A 24,863-nucleotide genomic window follows, 5' to 3' on the forward strand; every position below is an offset into this window, starting at 1 on the left:
TACCTACAGCTCCATCAGGTGCTCAGTGTCTGTCCAGCCTGACCTTGGGTGTCTCCAGGTATAGGGTGTTTAATGGCTTTTTCTGATAATTGTTTTATCCAAAAGTCCATTTCATGGTCCCTAAGACTATTCTGCTCACAAAACAGCAACAAAATAGAGATTATCACAAAGCATGGCTAAAAAAGATGTACTCCTTCTCTGACCTAAAGAGCTTGCATCTAGGGATGAAATTTTGGATTGAACTGTCACCAATGCTTCCTACTTCTGAGGGAACCAGTTGTTTTCTCTGAGAGGGAGTCCAGGAATAAGCCAAGAAGGATGAAGTTTTGACAGGTAGAAGAACGAATCTAGTCAGCAAACCAGAGATCTGTTTATAGTTGCATTTTTAGACAAACCTTCCAAGAACACTGTCACGTGGGGTAAACGATACTCTGTTCTCTTCCATGATTTATCAGGTATTTTTTGAGTAATAGAAGGTCTCTGGCACTCATAAGAAATTTGACTCTCTCCCTTTTTCCAAAGCCTTCCTGATTAAATCTTGGATCAGCTCTTGATAAAGAGATGGAGAGAAATTGCCTGCACTGAAGAGCAATATGGATCCAAGAATATTGGAACAGTTCATAGTATACTGTGGCCAAGAATAAGGTAATCTGAAAATTAGAAAAGGATTTCTATTAATTAGAGACATCAATTTCTGGACCAGCCTTCCTCTGGCAATAGTAAGGTAAAACACTTGTTTTATAAAAGCTGGTCAGGATATTGCTGAGAGCACGGGATTGGAGTCAGCGACCCAGATTGTCCCTTCTGGTGTTGTGATCCTAGTAAAGTAACAATTAACCCGTACATTAAAATGAATATTTTCCATAGTGAACTATGTTTATACTTAACTGACTCTTCTTTAAGATGATTTGACTACCTAGCCTTCATGAATCGTACAACCATGGGATAAAGGTAAAAATTTAACTCATTCAGGAAAATATGCTTCCATTCACGCGAAGTCTGGGATGTGCTGTTCCATCTTCATATTCTCAGAAAAATGCCTTGGTGAATAAAGGCATTTTTATGTCATTCACAGGATCATCTCTTTTTTTTTTTTACTTCTGGTGAGGATTAATATTACTCTATCATTTAGTCATAAAAGAACAGGCCCCTATAATGAGCCATGACAAGAAAGAGGTAAAGAAGAACCTTGATAGACAGATCTGATACAATGACATGGAAGATAACATGCAATCCACTATCTCTGTATCTTGATCTTTTATATACATTCAACCGCAGGAAAAATAGAGGAAAAAGCTTTTTATTAAAAGAAAAAAAAAGCTGCTATGCAGTTTGCTTACAACAAATGTGCTTGAATTACTGCTGCATGGGAGCAAAAAGTATGTGTAACAATCAAACCTTCTTGGTGGGTAATGGTGGCTGTTTCTCACAGAGCACTGAAGCCTAATGGAATGAATCGCTTTGCTAAGGTTTCCTCAAAGCTGTTACTTTATCCTTCAGTTCCTTTTGCTGGGTGCAGACTGAGAAGACGTGGGAGAAGATATTAAATATCCGGAGCATTGTGAACACATGATTTCCCTCATTTCTTCTTCACCTCCTTCTTCCAAGGAGAAGAAAAGAATTCCAGCTTTGTTTCATAGCTGCAGGAAGCTGCTGTGATTGTGCTGCATGTCTGTCCTCCATCAGTCTGTTATTTGTGGACCAGTGGCCAGCTTCAAGCAAATTTGAAGGAAGAGCAGTATCACTCACACCAGAGAGATCAGCAAGGGATTTTGCTGATGGAGCAGCACTCCATTGTTCTGCTTTATGTGTACTGTAGAATCGTAGAATGTGCCCAGTTGGAAGAGACTTACAAGGATCACTGAGTCCAGCTCCTGAGTGCGCTCAGCATCACCCAAACCCTATGGCTGAGAACAGTATCTGTACGCTCCTGAGCTCTGGCAGCTCAGGGCTGTGCCCTCTGCCCTGGGGAGCTGTGCCATGCCCACCACCCAACCCTTTCCCGGTGACAGAGCAGGTCTCAGTGCTGCCTTTCAGCTCCCTGTCTGGAGCTGCAGCTGCCGTGAGATTTCCCCTCAGCTCCTCTGCTCTGGGCCCACCATTCCTCACGCATCTTGCCTCTTAATGCCTCGCTGTATTTGTAGCCCTTCTTTGGATGCTTTGGTAGTTATACGTCGTTACGTTGTGATGCCCAACTACACCCAGTGGTGAGGCCAGAGAGCTCAGTGGGACAGTCCCTTCCTTATGGAAGTTGGCTCAAGCTGACCAGTACAACCTCGTGTCTTCCCAGTCACCGCGAGCGTGGCTCCTTTTAGCTGTTTAAATGAAAATGTTAGATTGCATGTGGAGAGGAGCTTCAAGAAGTGGGTATGTGGAAGGAGCAAATTTTGCAAATCTATAGGAAGAGAGGCTCTTACTGGCTCATTTCTGCACAAAGTATCTTGATTCAGCCGTCAGTCAACACGAGATTCAGTTGTAGTAGGGTTTCTTCAGGAGCAAGAGTCTACTGGTGTGGAATCAAAACATGCTTTATATGTTAAGACTTCACTGTGTACAAGTGTGACATTACTGGCATGTGGAGGTGTTCTTTCTTTGCGCTGATCTCCAAAATGCACATTTCCCCCCCAATTCTCATACATTCAGCAAAAAATTGCACAAAGATCCATGAAGGTGCAAGTAAAACTGGTTGATGCTTTGCCAGCTCGACGTTGTACTTCCAAGTAAATACCTTCTGCTGAAATCCTGTCTGCATTTCCTCTAGCTTTGCATGGCTTTTACTTATTGATTTTATTTTATCTGGAGGTGTCACCCTGAATCCAAACAACTGCCTGATTTCCAAGAGGCTGAGCTTGCGTTTGCTTGCAACTCAAATCTCTCTAAAATTACTGAAAGAGCATTTGTCACTTGGTGGCCTTTGTTTCTTTTGTTTAACGATGTGTTCAATTCTTCTTTTAAAAACTTTTTCCACGAGATGTCATTAAAGTGAGTGCATTAAACTCAGTGTCATGAATAATTTATCGTGCAGTTTTGGAAAAAAAAAAAAAAAAAATAATTGCCACGCCAAACTACAATAATTAGTTTTATGTGATAGGAAAAACATTATTTTCTTATTTAGACAGGAAGTGAACATTTATTTAGATACACTATCCATGGTATCCTAAATTATGGCATAAACTAGTGTTTGTAATTTAAAAAAATGACAAGTTAATTTGGAAACCAGCCCTAAGATATGAACTTGTACGTTGCCACCTACCTGATAAAATTGATTACTTCGTGTATTTATGCATTTGTTTTAAAGTGGGTGGTTTAAAAATGTGATTGCACATTTAAAATTAGTCTCAACGTTGTGATGTTGCCTTTTATGAATTTGTTTGCATCTTAAAGTATTTTGAGTAGTAAAATCTGTAATTTTCTGAGGACACAATGACAATTTTCATTAATTGCTTCCAGCCTTGTGCACAGCCTTATGCAGGCTAGGAGGTGGTTGGAGAAACATAAGGCATGTATCTCAAAATGTTAGTTTCCTGAATGTAGGATTGGAAGCTGCCTAAATGCTGTCATACAAATGCTAACTTACACCTTTCCAAAGTAGGTTGTCCAGCAGTATTGAGCCTAATTGTGGTCTTTTCTCTTATTGCTACTGAAAATCTGTTTCTTCTCCTGCAGATGGAATAGGGGTCTTTGTAGAGTATGTGCCCTAGGCTTCTCTCCTAGACCTGCATTTTGCAGAGCCCTGCATTTCTAGTTGTTTGCACCAGTTATTGGACTGGTGGATGTTGGTTAAGTTGAAATGCAGTGATGTGTGGAATTCAAATGTTGGGTGTTTCCTACACCATCCAGTTTCTAATTCACGGACCCCAGCCTTGTCCTCAGCTCAAGAAGCTTCTGGTAAGCTACTTTGATCGTCTTAGCAGACTGTGGGACCAAACATTTTAGCAAAAAAGCCCTTGAAAAATAAATACAATAAATCATATTTATAATTAACATAGTAAATCTAATAAAGCTACTAGGGTACTTTTCTGCATTGGTGACCATTAAGAGTTGCAAGGTTTAATTTGGACTGGATGAAGGAGGAATAGGGAGCTGTGAGAGCAGGAAAGAGAGGAGGTGAGGTAGGCACCTGTGACTTTGGCAGATTGGTTGGTTGGTTACTACCAGCTGATGTTGTAAGGAGGGTATGCAGCCTGTTAGAGTCAGGAACCAGGATGGAATGAAATACTGTATAAAATATTCTATAGAAACAGAGTTTAAGTCCTGCTAGAATAAAAATGAATGGCCTAATTAAGTGTGTATTCTGGTGCATGCGCAGAAGCAGGATAACTGTAATGGATATGGACAACCATAAATCTGGCATTTCCAAACTTTGTAGCACTTGATTTTGTGATTGTAGGACTGCTTAAGAGGGTGGGTAGTGATAGGACAAGGGGGAATGGTTTTAAATTGAGACGGGAGGTTTAGGTTAGATATTAGGAGGAAGTTTCTCACCCAGAGGGTGGTGAGGCACTGGAACAGGTTGCCCAAGGAAGCTGTGGATGCCCCATCCCTGCAGGCATTCAAGGCCAGGCTGGATGTGGCTCTGGGCAGCCTGGTCTGCTGGTTGGTGACCTGCACATAGGCAGGGGTTTGGAACTGGATGAGCATTGTGGTCCTTTTCAACCCAGGCCATTCTGTGATTTGAGGGGAGTATTTGAGTACAATAATGCTGTAAAAAAGGCTTGTTGAAATGCAGTTAATGACTTGGAGCAGCCAATAGGGGTTTTTATTCATATCTTCTCTAGATTTAAATGGCAAGCATGTCTGGTGTGTTCAGTGTTCTTAGTATGAGCGCTGGAAAATAATTGGGCCTTGTCTTCCCTTATTAAAATACTGCTATATGGTTTTTGCTTACCTTGAAACCCTTCAAAAGCTTTCCATTAAGTGAAGAGGTCAGCAGAGCTCTGCATTCAGATGGAATTCTTTTCCCTGCTATTCTGAATTTGAGTTCCTTTTCTGCTGGTAGCTGTAGAAATGTTCTAGCTGTGCTTTAATAATACTGTTAACATCCTGAGCAGCACCTGGACATTTGGCATGGAAGAAGGCAGAGGGCTGCTTGATGAAGGTTATAACTGTGAGATCATTGGACACAGCAGTGCTCTATCTACATAATTCCCAAGGATTCTTCATTAGTGTGTTTTTTCCCATCTGCTTAATGATTCTGGGACTTCCTCACCAGTGACCTGCACTTGGTTCAAAGACCTGGAAAAGATCTTTACTACCACCAAGGAAGACCTGCTACTGCTCTTAGGAGCACACAGTTATGTTGAACAAGAAATGGATTTAAAAAAAAAAAAAAAAAAAAAAAAAAGTAATGTTAGCAAATAGTTTCTTTTCTCTCTTCTGTTAAAGGCATCATCAGAACAGTCTTCACACCATATTTGACACCTTTTGTAACTTCATATTCCGCACAGAACAGTGTGTACTGGTTTCATCAAAGCTTATATATGCAAACTTTTGTTGTGCTAATGTAAGCTCCCTCAGGGTTCTCCGTGGCACTAGCACAAATTATAACATTTTAACTTTTGCACTGCTGGATTCTGTGTACGTCATCTAAAAAGCAGCAAGAATTTCTTCTTTTTGTTGTTGTTATTGCTACTTCTTTGTTCCTTCAAAGGCTTTTCAAGATGCTTTCCTCTATTTTTGTGGATGCGCCGATTTCTTTCAATGATTTAAAGTCTGAAGATTTTTCTCTGTTACTTTTTGAACTGACAGGTTCTTATTGAGCTTTCAAAGGCACTGCAAGATACAGGGTTGTGTCATTATCAACACTGTCAGATTCTTTTTGTGGTAACAAAAGAGCACTCCAAAGACTCTCTACAGCAAGATGAGAATTTATTGTGGATGTGCAGAAACTCTGCCTGAGCTTTTTTTCTCATTGCTCCTGGTGTACCAAGTATCAACCCCATAATAGCACTGCTACATGTAGTGTGTAAAAGTCATGCTGCCTATGCAAATAAACTGATATTTGGTAGGTCAGGTACACTAGTCCTAGGGACTGATAGGTAATTAGAGTTAAATATCTGTAGCTGTATAAAAAATATTTTCATTTTTGTGTTTAGAATTTTTGTAAGTAGTTGCCATCCAGAGAGACCTGGACAGGCTGAGCATTGGGCCCAGGTCAACCTCACGAGGTTCAACATAGCCAAATTTGCAGGACTGTGGGTTGTGTCAACCCCCACTATCTTTACAAGCTGGGGAGTGGCACAGGTTACCCAGAGAGGTGGTGGATGCCCCATTCCTGAGGACACCCAAGGTCAGATTGGAAGGAGCTCTGAGCACCTGATGGAGCTGTTGATGCCCATATTCACTGCAGAGTGATTATGCCAGATGATCTTTAATGGTCCCTTCTAACTCAAATGATTCTATGAATTTCTGCCGTTAGGCTCCTGCTGGGTTGCAGGTGAGCCTTTTCTAATGTTCACATAGGCTCCTTAAAGCTGGAACTACATGGCAACCGTGTGAGCTCCAGGTTGCTAGAGTAGGAAGAAGCAAACATTGACTCAGCAATGCAGCTAGTGTCTAAGATGGCAAAAAAATATTGGCGTGGCAGTGCAATTAAAAAATTCCGTAAATAAGATTTCTTTCCCAATGAAGAGGGGAAAAGCCCAATGTTATCAATAGGGAAAAGCACTATGTTTCTTCCCACTTAAAAGCTATGGGAGCACACCACTATGGGTATATTGCAGATGTTGAGATGCGAGAGCGAAAGTGTATGAACATGGGTACCTCCTGTAATAAAAAAGGAAAATTTCTGGTAAGGTTTAGAAGATAGCAAGCCCAGATGACATCATTGATTTTAGCTTGTAAAGGTCTATGTCCCTTTGCTAGAACATAATACACAATCCTGTCTTCAGTGTGAGTTATGGAGTAAGAACATTTTCTCAGTGTAAATTCCGGGACAAATGAACTGATTTGACTCTATCAGCTGTGAATTTTTGACAGCTTTCAACCTTATCACTGAGGTTAAGTAAGCTGACAAGATACAGTGGCATGTTTCAAGATTTAATATCAGTAGAATGAAGATCATCTTATTCCTTCTGCTAAAGATACTGATATTTGCAGTTTCGTTTCTTAAATAAATATTCTTTCCTATTGCAAATGCTTCTATAATGTGTCTCTGGGATACTGAATGCATCATCCGTTAATGTGACCTAGTGTATTTATGGACAAATACTGTATCTCGTGGAGAAATGTGAGGTGTCTTAATCTTCTGTTTCATTGGCATGTTCTGTTTACTTACTGTAAATAGCGTGAGAAAGTAATTACATTTTAAATACCTTAAAAAAACTTGGAGGTGTTCAAGGTCCACATAGATGCAGTGCTAAGGATCGTGGTTTAATGGGCAGTATTGGTGGTAGATGGGTGGTTGGACTGGGTGATCACAGAGGTCTTAATGATTCTATGATAAATGTTTATTTTTCTGGAAGTTGTTTCGAAATTAAATCTCACTTCAAGCAAGTCAAGTCAAATTTTCACTTTAATTCTAATGTGAGCAGGATTGGACTAATATATTTTAGATTCCTTTTAGCATGGTGATTGACATTTTAAATGAGTTGAGAGGTTTGAAAAAAATGAGTTCGAGAACTGAAATTGAGTTAATTGCTATAGGTAAATGGATGAACAAATGATTTACTACTTTTATAAATTTCACAAAAAGAGTGCCTGTAAAGTCGTAATGGGGCCTCTGAGCACACATATTTTAAGTTCTGTCCCAGACAGGAGGAGCAATGAATATGCAGTGATATTATTTTTATAGAAATGAATGAATAACTTGGAAATATATTCATGGTAATGATGTAGGGAAAATGTTTGTGATAGAGATTGCTTCGCTTCCTTGCTTTCTGCATCTTTTTATTTTCAATTTTCAACGTTTTAATATCATCTTCTGACTAACCTTAATTAGATTTATGTTGGAGTAAAACATTAAAATGCTATTTGCAGGGTTTTCTTTTTCATGGCAGAAATTAAAAAGGAGCAATCTCTCATTTGCCTCTCTGTATCGCTGTGCAACAAACAACTGTATGACTCCAAACTGAAGGAGATATACTGCCATTTGGAGCAGAACAAAGGGAGGTTCAGGTGGGATACCAGGAAAAATTTCTCCAAAAGAGTGGTCAGGTGCTGGCACAGCTGCCCGGGGAGGTGTTCAAGAACCATGGAGATGTGGTACTAAGGAACATGGCTTAGCGTGCAGTGCTGGTGGCAGGTGGCCCCGCTGTAAATCCCAGAATAAAGCTGGGAAAAAAGAGGCAGAACTTAAATTCAGGTCTCAGGAAACTTTCACACGACCATCAACATCCAGTACTTTTTGTATTTTATATTTTTCACAGGTTACTTCTTTAACCTATGCAAATTTCTTTGGTAACTTCTTTACTCGTTTATCTGAATTACTCCCTGGGTTTGCACTGTTCACTACAATGATGAGGCAGGAAAAAAGACTTTTTTCTGCTATGTTTGTGAGCTGACGTCTGTTGATCAAGTTCTTGGCAAAACATTCCAGTTCCTATAATAAGCTGAACAGATTACCTGAATATCCCAGGTTCTTGGTGGCACGTGTTATATATTAATAGCAATCCTGCACAGGAACATTCAGATCATTACAAGCTCAGATCATCAGATGCTGCTTTTGAGAACAGGTTATAATAAATATCTCCTTCCAGAGCTCTTGTGTTTTATTCGTACCTGTTCAGCTATAATTGTACTACCTGGACAAAATATACTTTTAAGTTCTTCTGTCTGAAGGAGATGAAAGTTTGGTTGCCATTTAGGGTTACTGACTTATGCTAACCTATAGTTAGAATTGTAAGACTGCTATTTTTCCTGCCTTCTCAGCATACTTGTCTTCTGAAAAGACTGCCTGATTCTTGTCATACCCTCATGGGTCAACTCAGGATCTCTTTGTACCTCTGAAAGGTTCCTGGATTTCATCAGAGCCCAGGAGCTGCTTCTCATAGCTGATGCATGTTCTAGGGTTCGCGGGTTCACTCCTTGGGCTCTCCCTTTGAGAAGCTGAGACAATAATTTAACTCTTTGGTTGTTTGGAGTGCAATAATATAAACTTCCCAAGAACTTCCTTCGTGTCAGATTTGTGGTTCAGAGGCAGACCAACACTTAGAATCATAGAATCATAGAATCACCAAGGTTGGAAAAGACCTAAAAGATCATCCAGTCCAACCGTTCACCTATTACCAATAGCTCCCACTAAACCATGTCCCTCAACACAACATCCAGTCTTTCCTTGAACACCCCCAGGGTCGGCGACTCCACCACCTCCCTGGGCAGTCCATTCCAGTGCCTGACCACCCTTTCTGAAATGTAATACTTCCTAATGTCCAGCTTGAATCTCCCCTGCTGTAGCTTGAAACCATTCCCTCTGGTCCTATCACTAATGACACGAGAGAAGAGGCCGACCCCCCCGCTCACTACAACCTCCCTTCAGGAAGTTATAGAGAACAATGAGGTCTCCCCTGAGCCTCCTCTTCTCCAGGCTGAACATTCCCAGCTCCTTCAGCCTCTCTTCATATAGCCTGTGTTCCAGACCCCTTACCAGCTTTGTTGCCCTCCTTTGAACACGTTCCAGGGCCTCAATGTCTTTCTTGCCGTAAGGGGCCCAAAACTGGACACAGTACTCGAGGTGCTGCCTCACCAGAGCTGAGTACAGGGGGACAATCACCTCTCTGCTCCTGCTGGCAACACGATTTCTGATGCAAGCCAGGATGCCATTGGCCTTCTTGGCCACCTGGGCACACTGTCGGCTCATGTTCAGCCGAGCATACACTTGGTGTTGTTGAGCCTCAAGGCGTTCTCCTGGGCCCACCGCTCAGGAGGTCTGTGTCCCTCTGGATGGCATCCCATCCCTCAGGTGTGTCAACTGCACCCCACAGCTTGGTGTTATCCACAAACTCACTGAGATTGCACCTGACCCCACTGTCAGTGTCATTGATGAAGATGTTAAAGAGCACTGGTCTCAGTAGTGACCCCCGAGGGCTACCTCGTGTCACTGATCTCCATCTGGATCAATTGATCTCCACTCTCTGACTATGATCATGCAACTTCACAAAGTCAAACTGAGTTTATGTGGGTTCTGTAGTTGCTAATATACATTTTAAGAGTCCAAGTGCCATTTTAAATGCAGTTCGAAAGTGATTTTCATAAATTTTGTATAAGATTAATTTGTAAGTTCTAATTCCATCTCTAGATGCTGTGGTCTAGTTGTATAGTGCTCATCTTTCCTGGTCAGTGTTTGTCTCCATAAGCAATGCACACAAAGAAGGCAGTGGCAGTCATACTTACATTTTATAATGCAAAAAAATTAAAATTAATATTTGCTTTTGGAAACTGAGGTTATGGAAATAATATAAAATGAATGTAGCGTAAATGAAAAGAAAATTTATGAACTATATCTGTATGTATTTCTAAACTATCAGAACATGAAATGGGCTTTCAGATGTTAAATACTGTATTGTATTCTTATTTTTTTATTCTTCTTTGACCAGGGTTAGGAGGAAGAAAAAAAAGATGATGGAATTCAGAGGATGAGAAGTGAGATTTGGGAGATTGCAAGTAACATTTGCAAGTCTTTAAACATGAAGGTAACAGCCAAATGGTTTCCGAACAGGGACATTTCATGGGGTGATTTATCTGATATGGCATTGCCATTTGTTGTATAATTTCAGCCTCGTTGCTATGGGAACCCATTTTACTGTTGCGGTGATTGTTAATCAGGATCTGTAGTTATACCATTTTTACCACAAGGTCTTATATCCTTGGAGATTAAATCATGGTTCTCATTGACAGTGGTGTTCATCAAACATTATTGCCTGAAATAAAATGTGACCAACCTTCCTGTCGTTCTTCTCAGCATTACCAGAATCGGGGAGCAGAAGCCCAAGTTAACTTTTACAGGAACTCAAGGATTCTGCCTCAGTTCCATTTGTCATGTTTGTGCAGTTCCAGGAAGAGAGGAAAAAGCTTCTGCCTTACAGTGTAATCATTTCATTTTTCATTTAATTGGAAATGAACCGAGTGATCTGCAGATGTACTTTCCACATATTCTTTCTTTGAGCTCTAAGGTAGAATTAAAGCTCATGGTCAGTGTTACTTAAGAACTCATCTCTCTATAAAAAGAGAGGGATTGGGTTTTATGTAGAATTCAATACTCAGAGTTCAAATACCTGACGGTGTAAATATTCTGCGCCTTTTCAGCCTCCATTTACTTTTACAGCTGTCCATGCAGAGAGGATGTTGACTGGAATAAGGTCAAAAAGGCTAATGCTGCAGAGGTCCTATTGGCCGTTGCTCCTGCTGATGGAGGAAACTAAAGTCAAAGAGCATGGCATCTGTGGTGCTGATACTGGTCTGCTCTTGGTGAGGTGAATAGAAAATGGACGAGGAATTCCTTCTCTCCAAATTTGCTCTCTTGGTGACCCAGTGAACTTGGTTTGGGTATTTTTCTGGATGTTAACAGTTAACAGCTTAAGGTAACCAAGATATTGTGGATGCCCTATCCCTGGAGGCATTCAAGGCCAGGCTGGATATGGCTTTGGGCAGTTTGGTCTGCTGGTTGGCAATCCTGCACATAGCAGGGTGTTGAAACTAGATGATCACTGTGGCCCTTTTCAACCCAGGCCACTCTATGATAAAAGTTATTGCATGCTATTTTAATATATATTGCTCATTTCTTTGCTATCAAAAAAAATGTTTAAGTTCTAAAAAGAAGCCATTGGTAATTTGGAAACTGATGCTGTCACCCAAAATTCACAGGAGACATGAAAAAAACAGAGTAGTGAACTGTCCCATTCAATGAGTGTTTTATGCCAAAATGTTCCTGTGGCCCAATAGGTGCCAATATTTTCAGTTGTTTCCAGTGATCATCGTAATGCAGTCATTAAACAAAACGCTCATCTCTGAGCCCCAAACTGCTGACCTCTATTGGCTGAGCTCCAGTTCTTCTGTGCCCCGTTTGACTCCTTTAATTGCGCGATGAAAAGTTGTCAACACAAAATTTGCGATCAATCGCATGATGAAATTATGTGGATTAGTCCTGATGAGTTCAGGCTGGGCTGGAAGTCTTTTTGTGATTCCTCTATGAAATGAGTGGAGTTTTGGCAGAATTTCTGAAGTGCTAAACCAGAAGAGTGCAGCATTGCTAGCGCCATTCCCAGATTTATGTTCACTGGGGAGGATTACTCAGTATGATGCAATCAGGTAGCACGTTGTAGGATATTTCCCCTACAACCTCAGGTTGTTAACATCTTTCCTAATGCACCAAATTCACAGCTTTTCTAATGTTGAGTCAGCCAGGCTAAAGCAGGAACACCTATGTCACAGCTTTGTTTCCACTTCGTCATGTTCCAAGTATGCTGAGGGATGCAGAATCAAAATATTAGCAGGGTGCTGGCCACGTTTTCCTGATCCCTTTCCTGATTTTTTTTTTTTCTCCTCTCTTATTCTTTTCCACATTTGCTGCTGCCGATACCCAGCCCCCACTATAATTCTGATTGGCTAAATTAATTCTGCAGCATCCTGCTGTGAATAATTATGTTCATCCAGTGTGGAGCTGGATGCCTTTCTCTCCACCCCCCCTTCCTCGTCTAAATTATAATGTGACAATTGAAGCTCACAGCTGGCTCATCAGAGGTGGCCAGTTTGGGAATTGGCACATCTGAATGTGCCTCTCCGTTAACTCTCTGCCTTGATTGCTTAAGACAAGACATATGTAAACCCCATGATTATTACCATTTTGTGCGTTTCACAAAGATACTGCTTTAAACTGCAAAGCTGTTGTGTTTGCTGGGGGAGGGGAAATTACAGAAATTTTTCTCTTCCCCTCCCCACCATTCCTTCTAACAATAAATAGCTGTCAGACTTATGTCAAGAATGAAATTATAGGAGCACATGAGGCCTTGATTACATTGTTTTGGATAGATTGCCATTAGCATACTGAAATGAAGTCTAATTTTTCTGTGGTTTAGCTCAGTCAAGAATCAAGTGACACAGAGGGGGAAGGGATCTCACCCACAAGGAGCAGTGATGTAATTCTGCACAGCCCTTCTGTAGCCTCTTTCAGTCATCAGTGGTTAAAAACAAACTATGAAATAAGTATGTTCTGCTGAGATTTGTTATTAGAGGGGCGGTGAGGCAGGGCTGCTGTGTTGCCGAACAAAACGTTCAGGTTAGGTGTCATTCTTTGTGAACTTATTAAAGACATCTCAAACGAAAATTGGTGTATATTTAATCTGTCTTTATGCAGCATCCAGTTCTCTCAATGTGGCTTTTATTTTATAGTGGAAGATATACTAGTTTTGTATTAGTTTTTGCATAATTCATAACGTGTTGCCAGTTTGGGCTCCTCTAATGATGTATGCTTAATTATCCCAAAATGTCTAGGGCAAGTGCCCTTGTTGTGACTCTGTTGTTTACAGTTTCTGATGATGTGCACACACTGCTTGCTAAGTTTGGATACCTTGTGTTTTGTATTCTGTGAATGTCTCAACCTTTCAGTGTTTCATCATCTATGGCTCCAACGTAAGAAGCTTTACTAGCCACAGCCACGTTGTTATAACTACCTCTGTTTCACAGGGGTGGAAGCAAATGCAAATCATTTTGCCTGATTCTTGAGACAATCTACCTAGAGTCTAGGAAGGGTTGACTGGGACAGCTGAAAGCAGCAAGAAGGGTATGTTGGATGGTCCATGATGAGGCATGAGAAGTGAGTTGGCCATGTTGGTTCTGAACAACAAGGTAGTAAGAAGAGGTATAAGGCATCTGCATCAAGTAGTGAGAAAAGCTTTGTGTCACAGCACCATGAATTTATGGGATGATGTGCACCCCACAGAAAATTGGTACTGAAACAAAACCATTTTTACCTTTCTAATTTGAAATTCTGGGTACTTTGTTATAACTTAATATAACTGTGTCAGCTGCAGTGTAACTACAACTAATTCAAATATCTCTAAAATGAAACAAAATAATTTCTTTATTCATTGAAAAGGCGGTTATGAGGCCTGATGCTTTGAAGACCTCTTAATAGCCCAAGTCAAAACGTTCTTCTTTGGAAAGAGACTGGATATTGACCATTTTAGCTAGTATTTACCTAGCGTTTGTCTTCGCTCTGCTCCAGATGGTTGAGGTTAATTTAAGCCTTGGACTTGCTCAGTAGGTTGGACTTTTTTTTGAACAGTTCCGTATACAGCTGGAAAGACAACTTGAATGACAGCTCTTGCCAAAATAGATGTGACTGATTTCCATGTGTTAAGTGATTTTGGTTGCTTCAGGAGTAGAGGCAGACGTGAAGAATAAGGGAAGAGTAGAGGTGCAAGATGTTTAAACAAAGAGCTCTCTGAGTAAAAGACAGTATCTTTCCTTGTGCCCATTGGCAATATTTTGGTACAACTTCAAAAAACACATTGTGTTGTCTCTGTATTGGTTTAATAAGAAATCTCTCTCTTGCAGTTAATTGAATGGCACTTTTGAAAGTGTGCTTAAGAACATATTTCACCGCACAGAGGTGAAATAAGTGAAGTCACTGTTAAACAAACAAAATATCTGTTCCATTGAACTCAGACCAAAAAAAAAAAAGGCAAGAATTCTAAATGGCAAAGGACAAATTCACAGAGCAAAATAATTCTGTATTCTAAATGGCAAGACGAACTCTGTTTTTTAACTGAGATAAAAATATAGAGTAGGTATAAATAATATTTTAAATATGCTTTTGATGCATAAAAAATCCTAATCAAATGAATGATGAATCTCAAAAACTTGACAACATTCCTAAATTCTAAAAATCAATTAAAATACTTTTTAGGCCTAAATCATATTTCTTGCTGAACTATAATTTCATAGGTTAGTTCAACTAACTACATGCAACAAGATATAATTGTGTAGCCACGTCAGCTGTGCTGAAGCTGATGGAGTTGTGGTTTTGATGTTGGTAGGAATTGAATACTGCCCAGTTTGAATAAAGTTTACAACGTAATACTAAAAATAATCTTAAATTTCTTGATTCCCCGTTTCCGGTGTCTGTATTTTTAACTTTAGTTGCACCATGATGTGACTATCTGGTGTGAGTACTTTTTATGAAGTCAAAAGAGTTGAAGTGTAGGAGCAGCTGGTGATGGGAATGAATCTTATAGACATTTCAAGTGCTTTACAAAAAAAAAGTGAGAGAGTGCAAAGTCATGCTAGTATCTGCATGACTTAATGAAAGAAGCAGATAATGTGCTAGCACAGCCAGGGGGAAAATTGTTATGTCACTTATTTCCCAAGAAATGTGAATTTCAGACGTAATTAACCCAGCATTCATACACTTGTGACAATACTATTGATTAACTAATCAATGATAACTAAATACACACCTCTAAATTACATAGTTTAAAACACATTACATTATATCGATGGAAACAAACCAATTAAAGTGCTTTAAATGCATACAACTAATCAGGAACTTAATACATGCTAATTGTGACCAAAATTTCAATTAATGTGTTGATACATTACATCATATTCAAGAGTGAAAAAAAAAACACATGAAGTAATCATATTCATCTCGATCATTTCAAATGATCTCTGAAATGTACTATCAAGAAGTAATAGCAATTTTTCTGCTATTTCTCAACATATTCTTGCTACACAAAGAGAATTCATTTCTTCATGTATGCGTAGAATGCCTGGCTTAGTTTGTCCCATTTCCAGGGAGATCTCATGCTGATATTGCCAAATCAATCTCTCTTTATCATCTCCTTTTGCAACCTGTGGTTGAATATTGTAATGTCTTACAAGAGATTAGCACTGGAGAGGATGAGGTGATGGGTTGTAAATGATTGACACAAGGATAAATATGGTTGTTTGGAGGATCCTTTCTCTCACAGAGTAAGGTTTGCGTGTTGAATTATTACTTGGAGAGCACTAAAAAAATCAGTGTTTTCTCTTTAGAAAATGATTTGCTGCTAATTAGAATTTGTATCAATATGTCTGTCGTTGTATTCTTTTTATTTGTAAAGCAAGCAGAATGTGTACAAATAGACAAAAGGAGGAAAGGTATGTAGTGCTCAAAATTAAATGGAAATGGGACACATAACTTAAAAAAAATCTCTCTCTGCTGTGATTAGTGTAAATATGAATTGTAATGACTCTATCAATTTGATAGGTATAGAAATAGACAGGAAATAGCTTGGGTAAAAATTGCCAAAAATGTGACGAGCAGCTGACAGATAAATAGGTACATCAGGGATTGGATCAAGTTTGATGTCAGTACACAAATTCAGATGTCTTTAGTTGCATTAGGTTTCTCCACACTCATTACAGTCACTGGTGATCTGGTCCATGTGTGGTCCAAGGAGGGCCAGTAGTGTGCACATCTGCTGAAGGATGTGCATCCTGGGGCAGGTGGTGGTCTTCCCAGCTTGTGCTGGCTGTGGCTGGGACACAAAGACATGGGAATAGGATGGTGCAGCTCATTAATTTTTCTGGCTCGTCTACATATCTGATTTGAAAAAGTTTTTGATGGCATAACTTAATATTTTCCTGTTGAAAAGAAAGTAGATTAAGAAAAGGAGATCCTTTGATTTCAAAAGAAGTGTTTCCATTTGGGGCACCTCTAGCAAGATACAAGGCAAGAAGGAGCTGAAGTTAACCCAGGAGTTTGGGAACCTGAATGTTCTCGCCATTCATGAGAAATCCAGCTTTCAGCTCCCTCCTTTGGCTAACTGGATTTTAATTTGTCATCCCTTTTCTAAGAGATTGCCTTAGTCACTAGAGAGTGTGTGTATATATATATATTTATATATAAAGTAGATATGAAGTAGATGTGAGCTGTGAGAAGTATGTAGAAAATTTATGAAGTGTTGGAAGTTCTGTTGCAAAATGATACAGAGTAAGAGAGTAAGCAATGGGATCCTGTTAGAAATATAAAACACATAAAATAAGGTCATTGTTCTGCCCTACTTGCCTGGCTGGAGTACTTTATTCTATTTTGGACATTATTTTAAAAATAGCACAAATTAACTAGGTTGACTCTTTGTGTAATCTACAGATACATAGAATTTTGCAGAATAAAATCTGTTAAGAAATTTCAGTACGATTGAGTTCTGTTTCTTTCACAAGAGCCCATCACTGAGCAAGACACGCCTAGGGCTGGAACAACTGCTGTTAGTGAAGAAAGTGTAGGATGAATGCAGTTTTGCCTTGTACATTAAAGATTGGTAAGAGGAGATGGTTTAGCTCTCTGTAGAACATGGGCAACTGGGCAAGGTTAAAAAGACTTGAGAGGGATATCTGGTCCAGCAGCTGAATGTTCTTTGCGTGAATACCTCCCCTCTGCCCTTGTTTCTGCAGACAGTGCATGCTCAGATGCTCGTTTTGTGACACTGAGAGGACACAGAGGACACTGAGAATCGAGCTCATTTTGCTTCTTCTACAGGAAGGCATCGACAGAGAAACCTTCCTGAAAAAGAAAAAAAGTTGAGTTAGAACCCATTTTGTAGCTAGAACTGTTACAGGAAGGAGGCAATGCTTGGGCAGCAGTCCTTGCATGGATGGAAGGACAACCTGCCTACACCATATCCTTACTGATAAATATTGGACTATCAAACATGAGATGATGATATTTCTGGTATGTAAAGTTCCTGGTATGTAATTTCCATTCAATCTATTGGAAAATAGTCAACAGCAAAAAGGAATTAATTCAAAAAGTGGATATTCCGTTAATTTGAGAAGATATTGAAGACAGTGGTAATTTTTTATTTGAAGAAGTGAAAATCTTAGTCCTGCCAAGCCAAGTGAGGTTAACAGTGTGTTATAAGATCAAACATTGTGTAGGAAGAAAAGGCAGTCTGTCTCTTGTCTATAGAAATCCATCTCTATATCCTCCTGTGTGAGAGAGACAGGTCTGGAGTTTTCACTTTTGTTGACTGGTTTCCTTAGGGTTATATTGGTACTTTGAGGTAATACCTTTGGTTTACAAATGATAGACTGAAGAACACAGCAGAATATTTAAAAACTTTGACCAGACCCTGAGAACCATGGGAAAACACTGGTGTATTTGAGAACATGAACCATTCTTCCTCATCTCCGAAAGAGTGAACGCAAGTAGCTACCGCATCATAACGTATTTTTACTCATTTTAAATGCAGTCATTTAAAAAGAAAAAATCTTCTCAGCAAAGACAAATTATGCAAAGAGAGGGTCAAGAAAATTTGTGCGAGAAAATGCCATCTCTTACAACAAGCAATGAGCAACAACAGTTTCTATTCCTACTAAGCGTACAAAGATAATTCCTCTTGTACTAGGAAGCAATCCATGTCAGAAAGGGATGAGTGTATTTTAAATGCCATCCACAAGATCAGCCACGTTTCCAATAGTAACAGAACCCAACAGAAAATAAGCTTCTGTGTGAACTGATCACTTTGAGGATTGGACTTGGAGATAGATCACTGCTTTGCACATTTTAATGGCCTCAAACCTGCCGATGCCTGCTTTGTACTTCAGCATGTGTGTCTAAATAAGTACACAAGATAGTCGTGGTTAATACAAGACACTCTGGTTAATACATTTTACTGTGATATTCTTTATCAGCTTGGTGATTTTAGCAGCACATACAAATAACCTCATTCAGTGATGACTTCCAAGTTTTCTTTCATAAAGGAAGCAGCATCCTTTCATTTAATTTTTGACATTTTTCCATTTGGGACACAAGTGACATTCTGTATAAAACTATGAAAATGGTAGAAGTGCATCATGCATCTCTAGGAAATGGATCTCAGAAACCAACCAATCCAACTGATGATCCATGGGATTTACTTATGGAAAGAAACAAAGAAAAGCATAAGGAGAACAAAAGGATGAGCAGGCAGGAAGCGCACCATGAGATGATAAGAATTCAGATGGCCAGGGACAAAAACTTGTAATGTTAAAAACAAAGACACGGAGGTACTGGAGCATGTCAAGGGAAGGGCAGCGAAGCTGTGAAGGGTCTGGAGCACAAGTGTTACGGGGAGCAGCTGAGGGCACTGAGATTGTTTAGTCTGGAGCAGAGGAGGCTCAAGGGAGACCTCATTGCTCCCTACACCTCAAAGGAGGTTGTGGTGATTTGGGAATCGGCCTCTGCACCCCAGGCAGTGATAGGACAAGAGGTGATGGCCTCAACTTGCATCAAGGGAGGTTCAGGTTGGGTATTAGGAAATGTTTCTACTCCAAAGGTGATGCAGTGACACAGCTGCCCAGGGAAGTGGTGGGTTCATCATCCCTGGGGGTGTTCAAGGAATGTAGAGATGTGCACTGAGGGATGTGGTCAGTGGGTATGGTAGGGGTGGGCTAGGGTTGGGCTTGGGGATCTGAGAGTGAGAGATCTTTTCCAATATTAATGATCTATGAAAGAGAAGGAAGATCACATCACTCCTGCAGGTAGAGCAAGTAGCTCAAGATAAAGAAAGATTTAGCCTAAGCATGTCCACAGGAGGTTTTTAACAATAGATTTCAGAAGTTAAATTACAAAGCTTAAGAGCATTTTTCTTCTAAAATGATGAATGTCTGATATCACCCACCATTATCAGATTCTAATCAGTTCTTGAAGTAAATAGAAATTAGTCATCTCAGTTAATTACGTGGGGTTAAAGTAAAATCTTGCTTGATTTTAACCTTTTTTCATCTTGGGAAAATAACTTGAAGTTCTGCAAGGCGTGTTCTCCTCTTGGTGCTGCAATGAGGAGGTTCCACGAAGGCTGTGTTGATGGGAGCACCATCTCTACAGTTTCTTCTGAAGTGATTTGCATTGCGTGCACATCCCACAGTGTGTTTATAAGCTTTGAGAACAGAGGTTCTCAGTGGATCCTCTAATGTAGGATCGGCGAATGGCCTGGGTTTGAAAGGACCTCAAAGATCATCTAGTTTCAACCCCCAGGGTCTCCAACCACCAGACCAGGCTGCCCAGAGCCACATCCACGTCTAGACAGGTGCACACCTCCACTTTTGTTTGGTTTCACTTTGCAGGTTTCTGACTGCTAATCTTGCAAAGATGCAGAGATCGTACAGATGTATGTAATCTTCCACAAGATCAGAGAAAACTGTAAAAAGAAGCAGAAATGTGAACTGGCCATGTATACAATACCTGCTCGAGCAGATCCCAAACTTTCAAGGTCTTTTTTCTTTTTTTTTTTCCTTTGTACGAACAATGCATTCCAATTTTTAAAGGAGCAATACAGCTTGTTTCTTAGAAAATAATGTTAAAGCACGGGTCAAACTATCACATTAATTACCTGGAGGTCATTTCGAGAAAATTACTATCAAATGTGTTGAAAAAGGTTCCATATTCTCACAGAAATTATGATCCGCTGTTTCTATGGAAACTGCAACAGTAGTTCATAAAAGCTTTTTAATGGAGGTTTACAAAAGCCCAACATCCTGAAGTCTAGCAACATTACTGAAAAAGCACACACTCATGCACACGTGGGGCTAATTTCATCTGCGCTGCAACTCCAGGCTCCAGCTGGAGCTGCATCAGGCACGAACCCAGTCCATAGCTTTTAATCATTTTCTAAGATGTAGGGATAAATATTATAAGATAATATTTGAATTGTAATCCTCAAATCTTTCTCCTCTGTTGGACGCACACGCGCTGTCGTGCTGTCAGCCTGATGGAACGGAGCAAATCTTTGAGGAATTGAGCTGTTTAAAAATGAACGGTATTTCAATCCGTAGAAGGTTCCTGCTTCGGATTTTGTTTTTATATTTCCATATTCCATTAACTGTATTTTTTCTGGTGGCTTCGGTCTAGAGCAAAGCTAAACATTCTGCTCTCTTACACACGCTTAACTTTTAGCGCGTGAATAGTAATATTGCCTTCAGTGCATAAAGATAAGAAGATGCTTAAGTGCTTTACTGGCTTAAAGCCAGATTGCTCAGCTCCCAGCAAGAGCGTGCCCAATATCAGTGATTAATAATAATGAAAACTGGAATTTGCATTTTCTTAGATAGTTTATTGATAAACATTCCAAGATGAATACTCCTCTTATCTTCCATATACGCACAGTCTGCTTCTGCAGTAAGATATCATTGTAAAGAACTTGTTAAAGGCACAATGGAATGCAGTTTGGTGTCTTGTTATTGAGAGGGCTAATGAGTGTAAATCTTGGAAATAGAGGGGTAATGTGACATTTTAGTCCCAAGTGCAATCAGGGTTATCACAGAGATTTTGGGAAGGTTCAAAACATTGCTGATTTGCTGACAAACCTGTCGTAGCTCTTCAAAGCTTGCTAACTGGCCTAGGGGAAAAAAAGAATGGTTGAAGTGATGGTGAAGAGGCCGTAGCAGAATTGAATGGAGTGAAAGAAACCCTTCTAGCATGTGCCTGCAAGTGTGCTCTATGTTTTTTTTTGCTTTCTGCTGGGACTCCCTAAGGATGTCCATTTGGCTTTGGGTAATGAATGACCTTGTGGAATGGAACCACAGGCTGCGTGCTGACTATTGAATCCTTAATATTTTTGTTTCTATTTGCTATTGAATACATATTTGGGGTTGAATTTGTGATAAAAAAAAAAAATTGCTCATCTGCATAAAAAGGGTTTGGTTTATTTTGGTTAAGTGGATATGGGATGGAGGGAGAAGAAAATGGCTACTGCTTGTTTTGTCTTTTGCAGAATGTGCAGTGTCATTTTAAACGGAACCCTGCAGTTATTCCCCTTTTTGTGTAATGGTTTTGGGTGTCCTGGAGGAAGTGAAAGACTCATCCTAATGGGAAGGAGCCCCTGAGCCTCCCGGCAGCCTCACGTATGTCTTCTATCAGATGATCAGCATAAGGGCAGCCCAGGCAGCACCTCACCATGCATGTAACGTGCAGATAGGGACCTTATCAGCTGATTTCTTCCCATGGCACTAAATTGCTTGCTCCTATAAACATAAACTTCTCAATGACAAATGAGAAAATCACCTTTCTGTCTTGTCTACATCACAACCCATCTTCATTACCAGTGCATTATTATATTACTGTGCTTCTGGTAGAACCATGGAGTGGCTTAGTTTGCATGGGACCTTAAAGATCATCCAGCTCCATCCCCTGCCATGATCAGAGCTGCCAACAACTGTTCCTCTAATGCTTAAGAAAATCTCCTTTAAATTGAAAAAGAAGAATCATTTGAGTTCCAAAAAAGTTATTTTTAAAATTCTCTAACCTATTATTTCTGTTACAGTATTTAAAATTACATTGGTGTTCTAATGATGAACTTGATAAACTATTTTTATGGAAGGAATGAAAATACTACCAATCATAAATAGAGAGTTAACAAAAATACATTTTTTTTCCCCCAGGAAACTCTTAATATCAGAGGAGAACGTGTGCTATTACTGTCTGAAAAGGTGCCTCATTTCTAAGAAGTGTCTGTTTGTCTCTCAGATACTTTTCTCTGCATCAGCAAAGAGGAAAACAATGAGGGGTGCAGTTTAAACCTCAGTCACCTGCTTCAAAATTTGGCAGTCCAACACACGTGCAATTTCATTCCTTGCAGTGTTGCTGAGAGTATTTATTTAATTAAATATCATCTGTTTCCTCATTAATATGTGGCTCTTCTTGGCTATTTTGTTGTTTCCTTTGTGCAGAAATCATCCAATAAATTTGCATCGGCTCTGATGTATTTTCTTCATTAGATGCTTGGGATGATGAGTCCCCAGGCAGGCCTTAATTTGATTTACGGTGTACAAAGAATTGAACCTTTTTACAAATTAAAACCCAAATGAAACAAACCATAACCTTCACTGGAGCTCCGAGAAGTGCTGCCATTTGTTCACTTCCTTTTGAACCATCACAGAGGAACTGCAGTGATATCATAGCACACTGTTAGGACTGCCAGCATAGAAATAATTCTAAAAGTATTTGTTAAATTAGTTAAATAGCTCTTACCAAGGCAAAAGTATTCATGAACTTAATGCAGGAACGTGTTTATCTTCCTTCTGTTTTATTGGCGCCCTACTTCTATATTACATAGGTAAAACACATTGTTTTGTGTTGTTTTACTTGCAGAGGCATTGTTGACGTGCACAAGCTTTATGCTGACAAAAGTGAGGTAGAACAGCTTCAGAGCTGCATGTGCTTGAGAAAGCAGAATGAAATCATAGAATGGTTTGAGTTGAAATGGATCCTTAAAGGTCATCCATCCCACTCCCTGCACTGAGCAGGGACACCCACAGCTCCATCAGTGCTCAGAGCTCATCCACCCTGATCTTGGCTGTCTGCAGGGATGGGGCAGCACTCTGTGCAACCTGTGCCACTGCCTCACCACCCTTATTGTAAAAAATGATGATTATTTTGAATGTCTGAATTAAAGTTATCTGCAATTTATAAAAGTTGAATAGATAGCCACTGAGGTCTGGGACAATTTTCTAGCAGAAGTCTGGCAGTGTCGTAGGCCATGCGAAACAAATCTGTGAGCAACAGGCAAGCTTAATTATAAGTGTATTAACAGTGAGGCTAACATGCTGGGTTTCTAATGAAAGAATCATGGTCATTGTTTTCATATTTTCCTGGTAATGAATGATTCAGATTTCTCAGAGCGATTTCTAATATTTTGCTACTTGATCCTAGTTTGAAGTGTGGTCAGCAAATACAGACATTAATTTTGCAAAATATTACTCATGTGGTGTACCTTTTCCTGGTAGATTATACAGTTGAATAAGATCTTCTTGTGTGATTAATTTGCAGTAGTGTGCAATCTCAGTTCATGAGCCCATTTCTGCTGAACAAGCACTGCTTAAGCCTAAACGCAGCAAGTTGGGGTGTTCTCATCTTTCCAAAATCTCAACCTAGTTGTTTTGCAGGAATACGTTGTGAGAATCAGCTCTGTGTAATGCAGGGTGTCCTGAGACAGCAGCACTGATGGGAGTCATGCTGACCCCAGTGTCTGCTCTGTGTCCCTCACCCAACTGCAATGCACTTCCATGCAGTAGAACACAGAAGTGGTACCTGCTGTGATCATGCTTCTCCATCTCTAATTGTTATCTTGAGATATATAATGGTAGAAATGAATTGGGCTGTAGTATGTTTTATACGTCACGTATGTCATAGAATCATTAAAGCTAGAAAAATGCTCTAAGATCACCTAATCCAACCTTTGACCCACCCCACCATGCCCACTGCCCACGTCCCTCAGTGCCACATCCCCATGGTTCTGGAACACCTCCGGGTGACCCCACCACCTCCCTGGGAAGCTGTGCCACTGCATCACTGCTCTTCTGGAAAAGAAATTGTTCCTAATATCCAACCTGAATATCTGCTTTACAGTGAAGTACAGTTAGATTGGGAAGTGGCTTAGTTCAGTTTACACGTGCCAGCCTAGGTGCATAGCTTTCTGGTTACTGTTTTTGGTCCTCAAAATCTTTCGGAACTTTTATCTCCCACGCTGCTGAGATATTATCCCCAACTTAAAGCATTAAATTATACATAATTAACCTTCCCCAGTTCAGAAGCCTTATGACAAATGTAAGGGCTGAATCCAAATCCTGTGCAGCTGACTTCAGCATATTTACAGTTGCACACTGTTTAGATCCGTGATTGTAATACTATGACTTCTTAAATCATTTAATTTCCCTGTATTAAATTTTTTTCCTTGTCAAGAACTAGCACTAATTCAAATTATCTCTCTTTCCGCTGCTGATTAAGTCATTAACATTTACTCCTGATTTGAACATCAAAACCTCTAATCAAGCACAAATATTAATGGCTCTCTTTGGTGCTGTTCCTTTGACCGGGGTGGAAGCATACAGATCTGTGGGACTCTCAGGGCACGATCTATGGCTGGGAAAGTGTGAGGAGAAGTTGGGAAATCTCCCACCTTTCTCCCCAA

The 24,863-nt window shown here is 39.9% G+C and overlaps 1 protein-coding gene across 5 annotated transcripts in view; it reads left to right on the plus strand.

Moving 5' to 3' along the window:
• MSRA (methionine sulfoxide reductase A) overlaps nt 1-24,863 on the plus strand; it is a 263,186-nt gene that overhangs the window by 42,564 nt on the left and 195,759 nt on the right. The window contains exon 2 of one of the 5 annotated variants that reach the window (XM_085218307.1): nt 10,533-10,628. The exons of the other annotated variants lie outside the window; for them this stretch is intronic. Coding sequence (XP_085074433.1) covers nt 10,572-10,628 — 57 coding nt within the window. The 5' untranslated portion in view covers nt 10,533-10,571. The remainder of the gene's footprint in view (nt 1-10,532; nt 10,629-24,863) is intronic. 5 annotated transcript variants of the gene reach the window in all.

The sequence above is a fragment of the Meleagris gallopavo genome, chromosome 2 (assembly GCF_905368555.1).
Source record: "Meleagris gallopavo chromosome 2, MGAL_WU_HG_1.1, whole genome shotgun sequence".
NCBI classification, from domain to species: domain Eukaryota; kingdom Metazoa; phylum Chordata; class Aves; order Galliformes; family Phasianidae; genus Meleagris; species Meleagris gallopavo.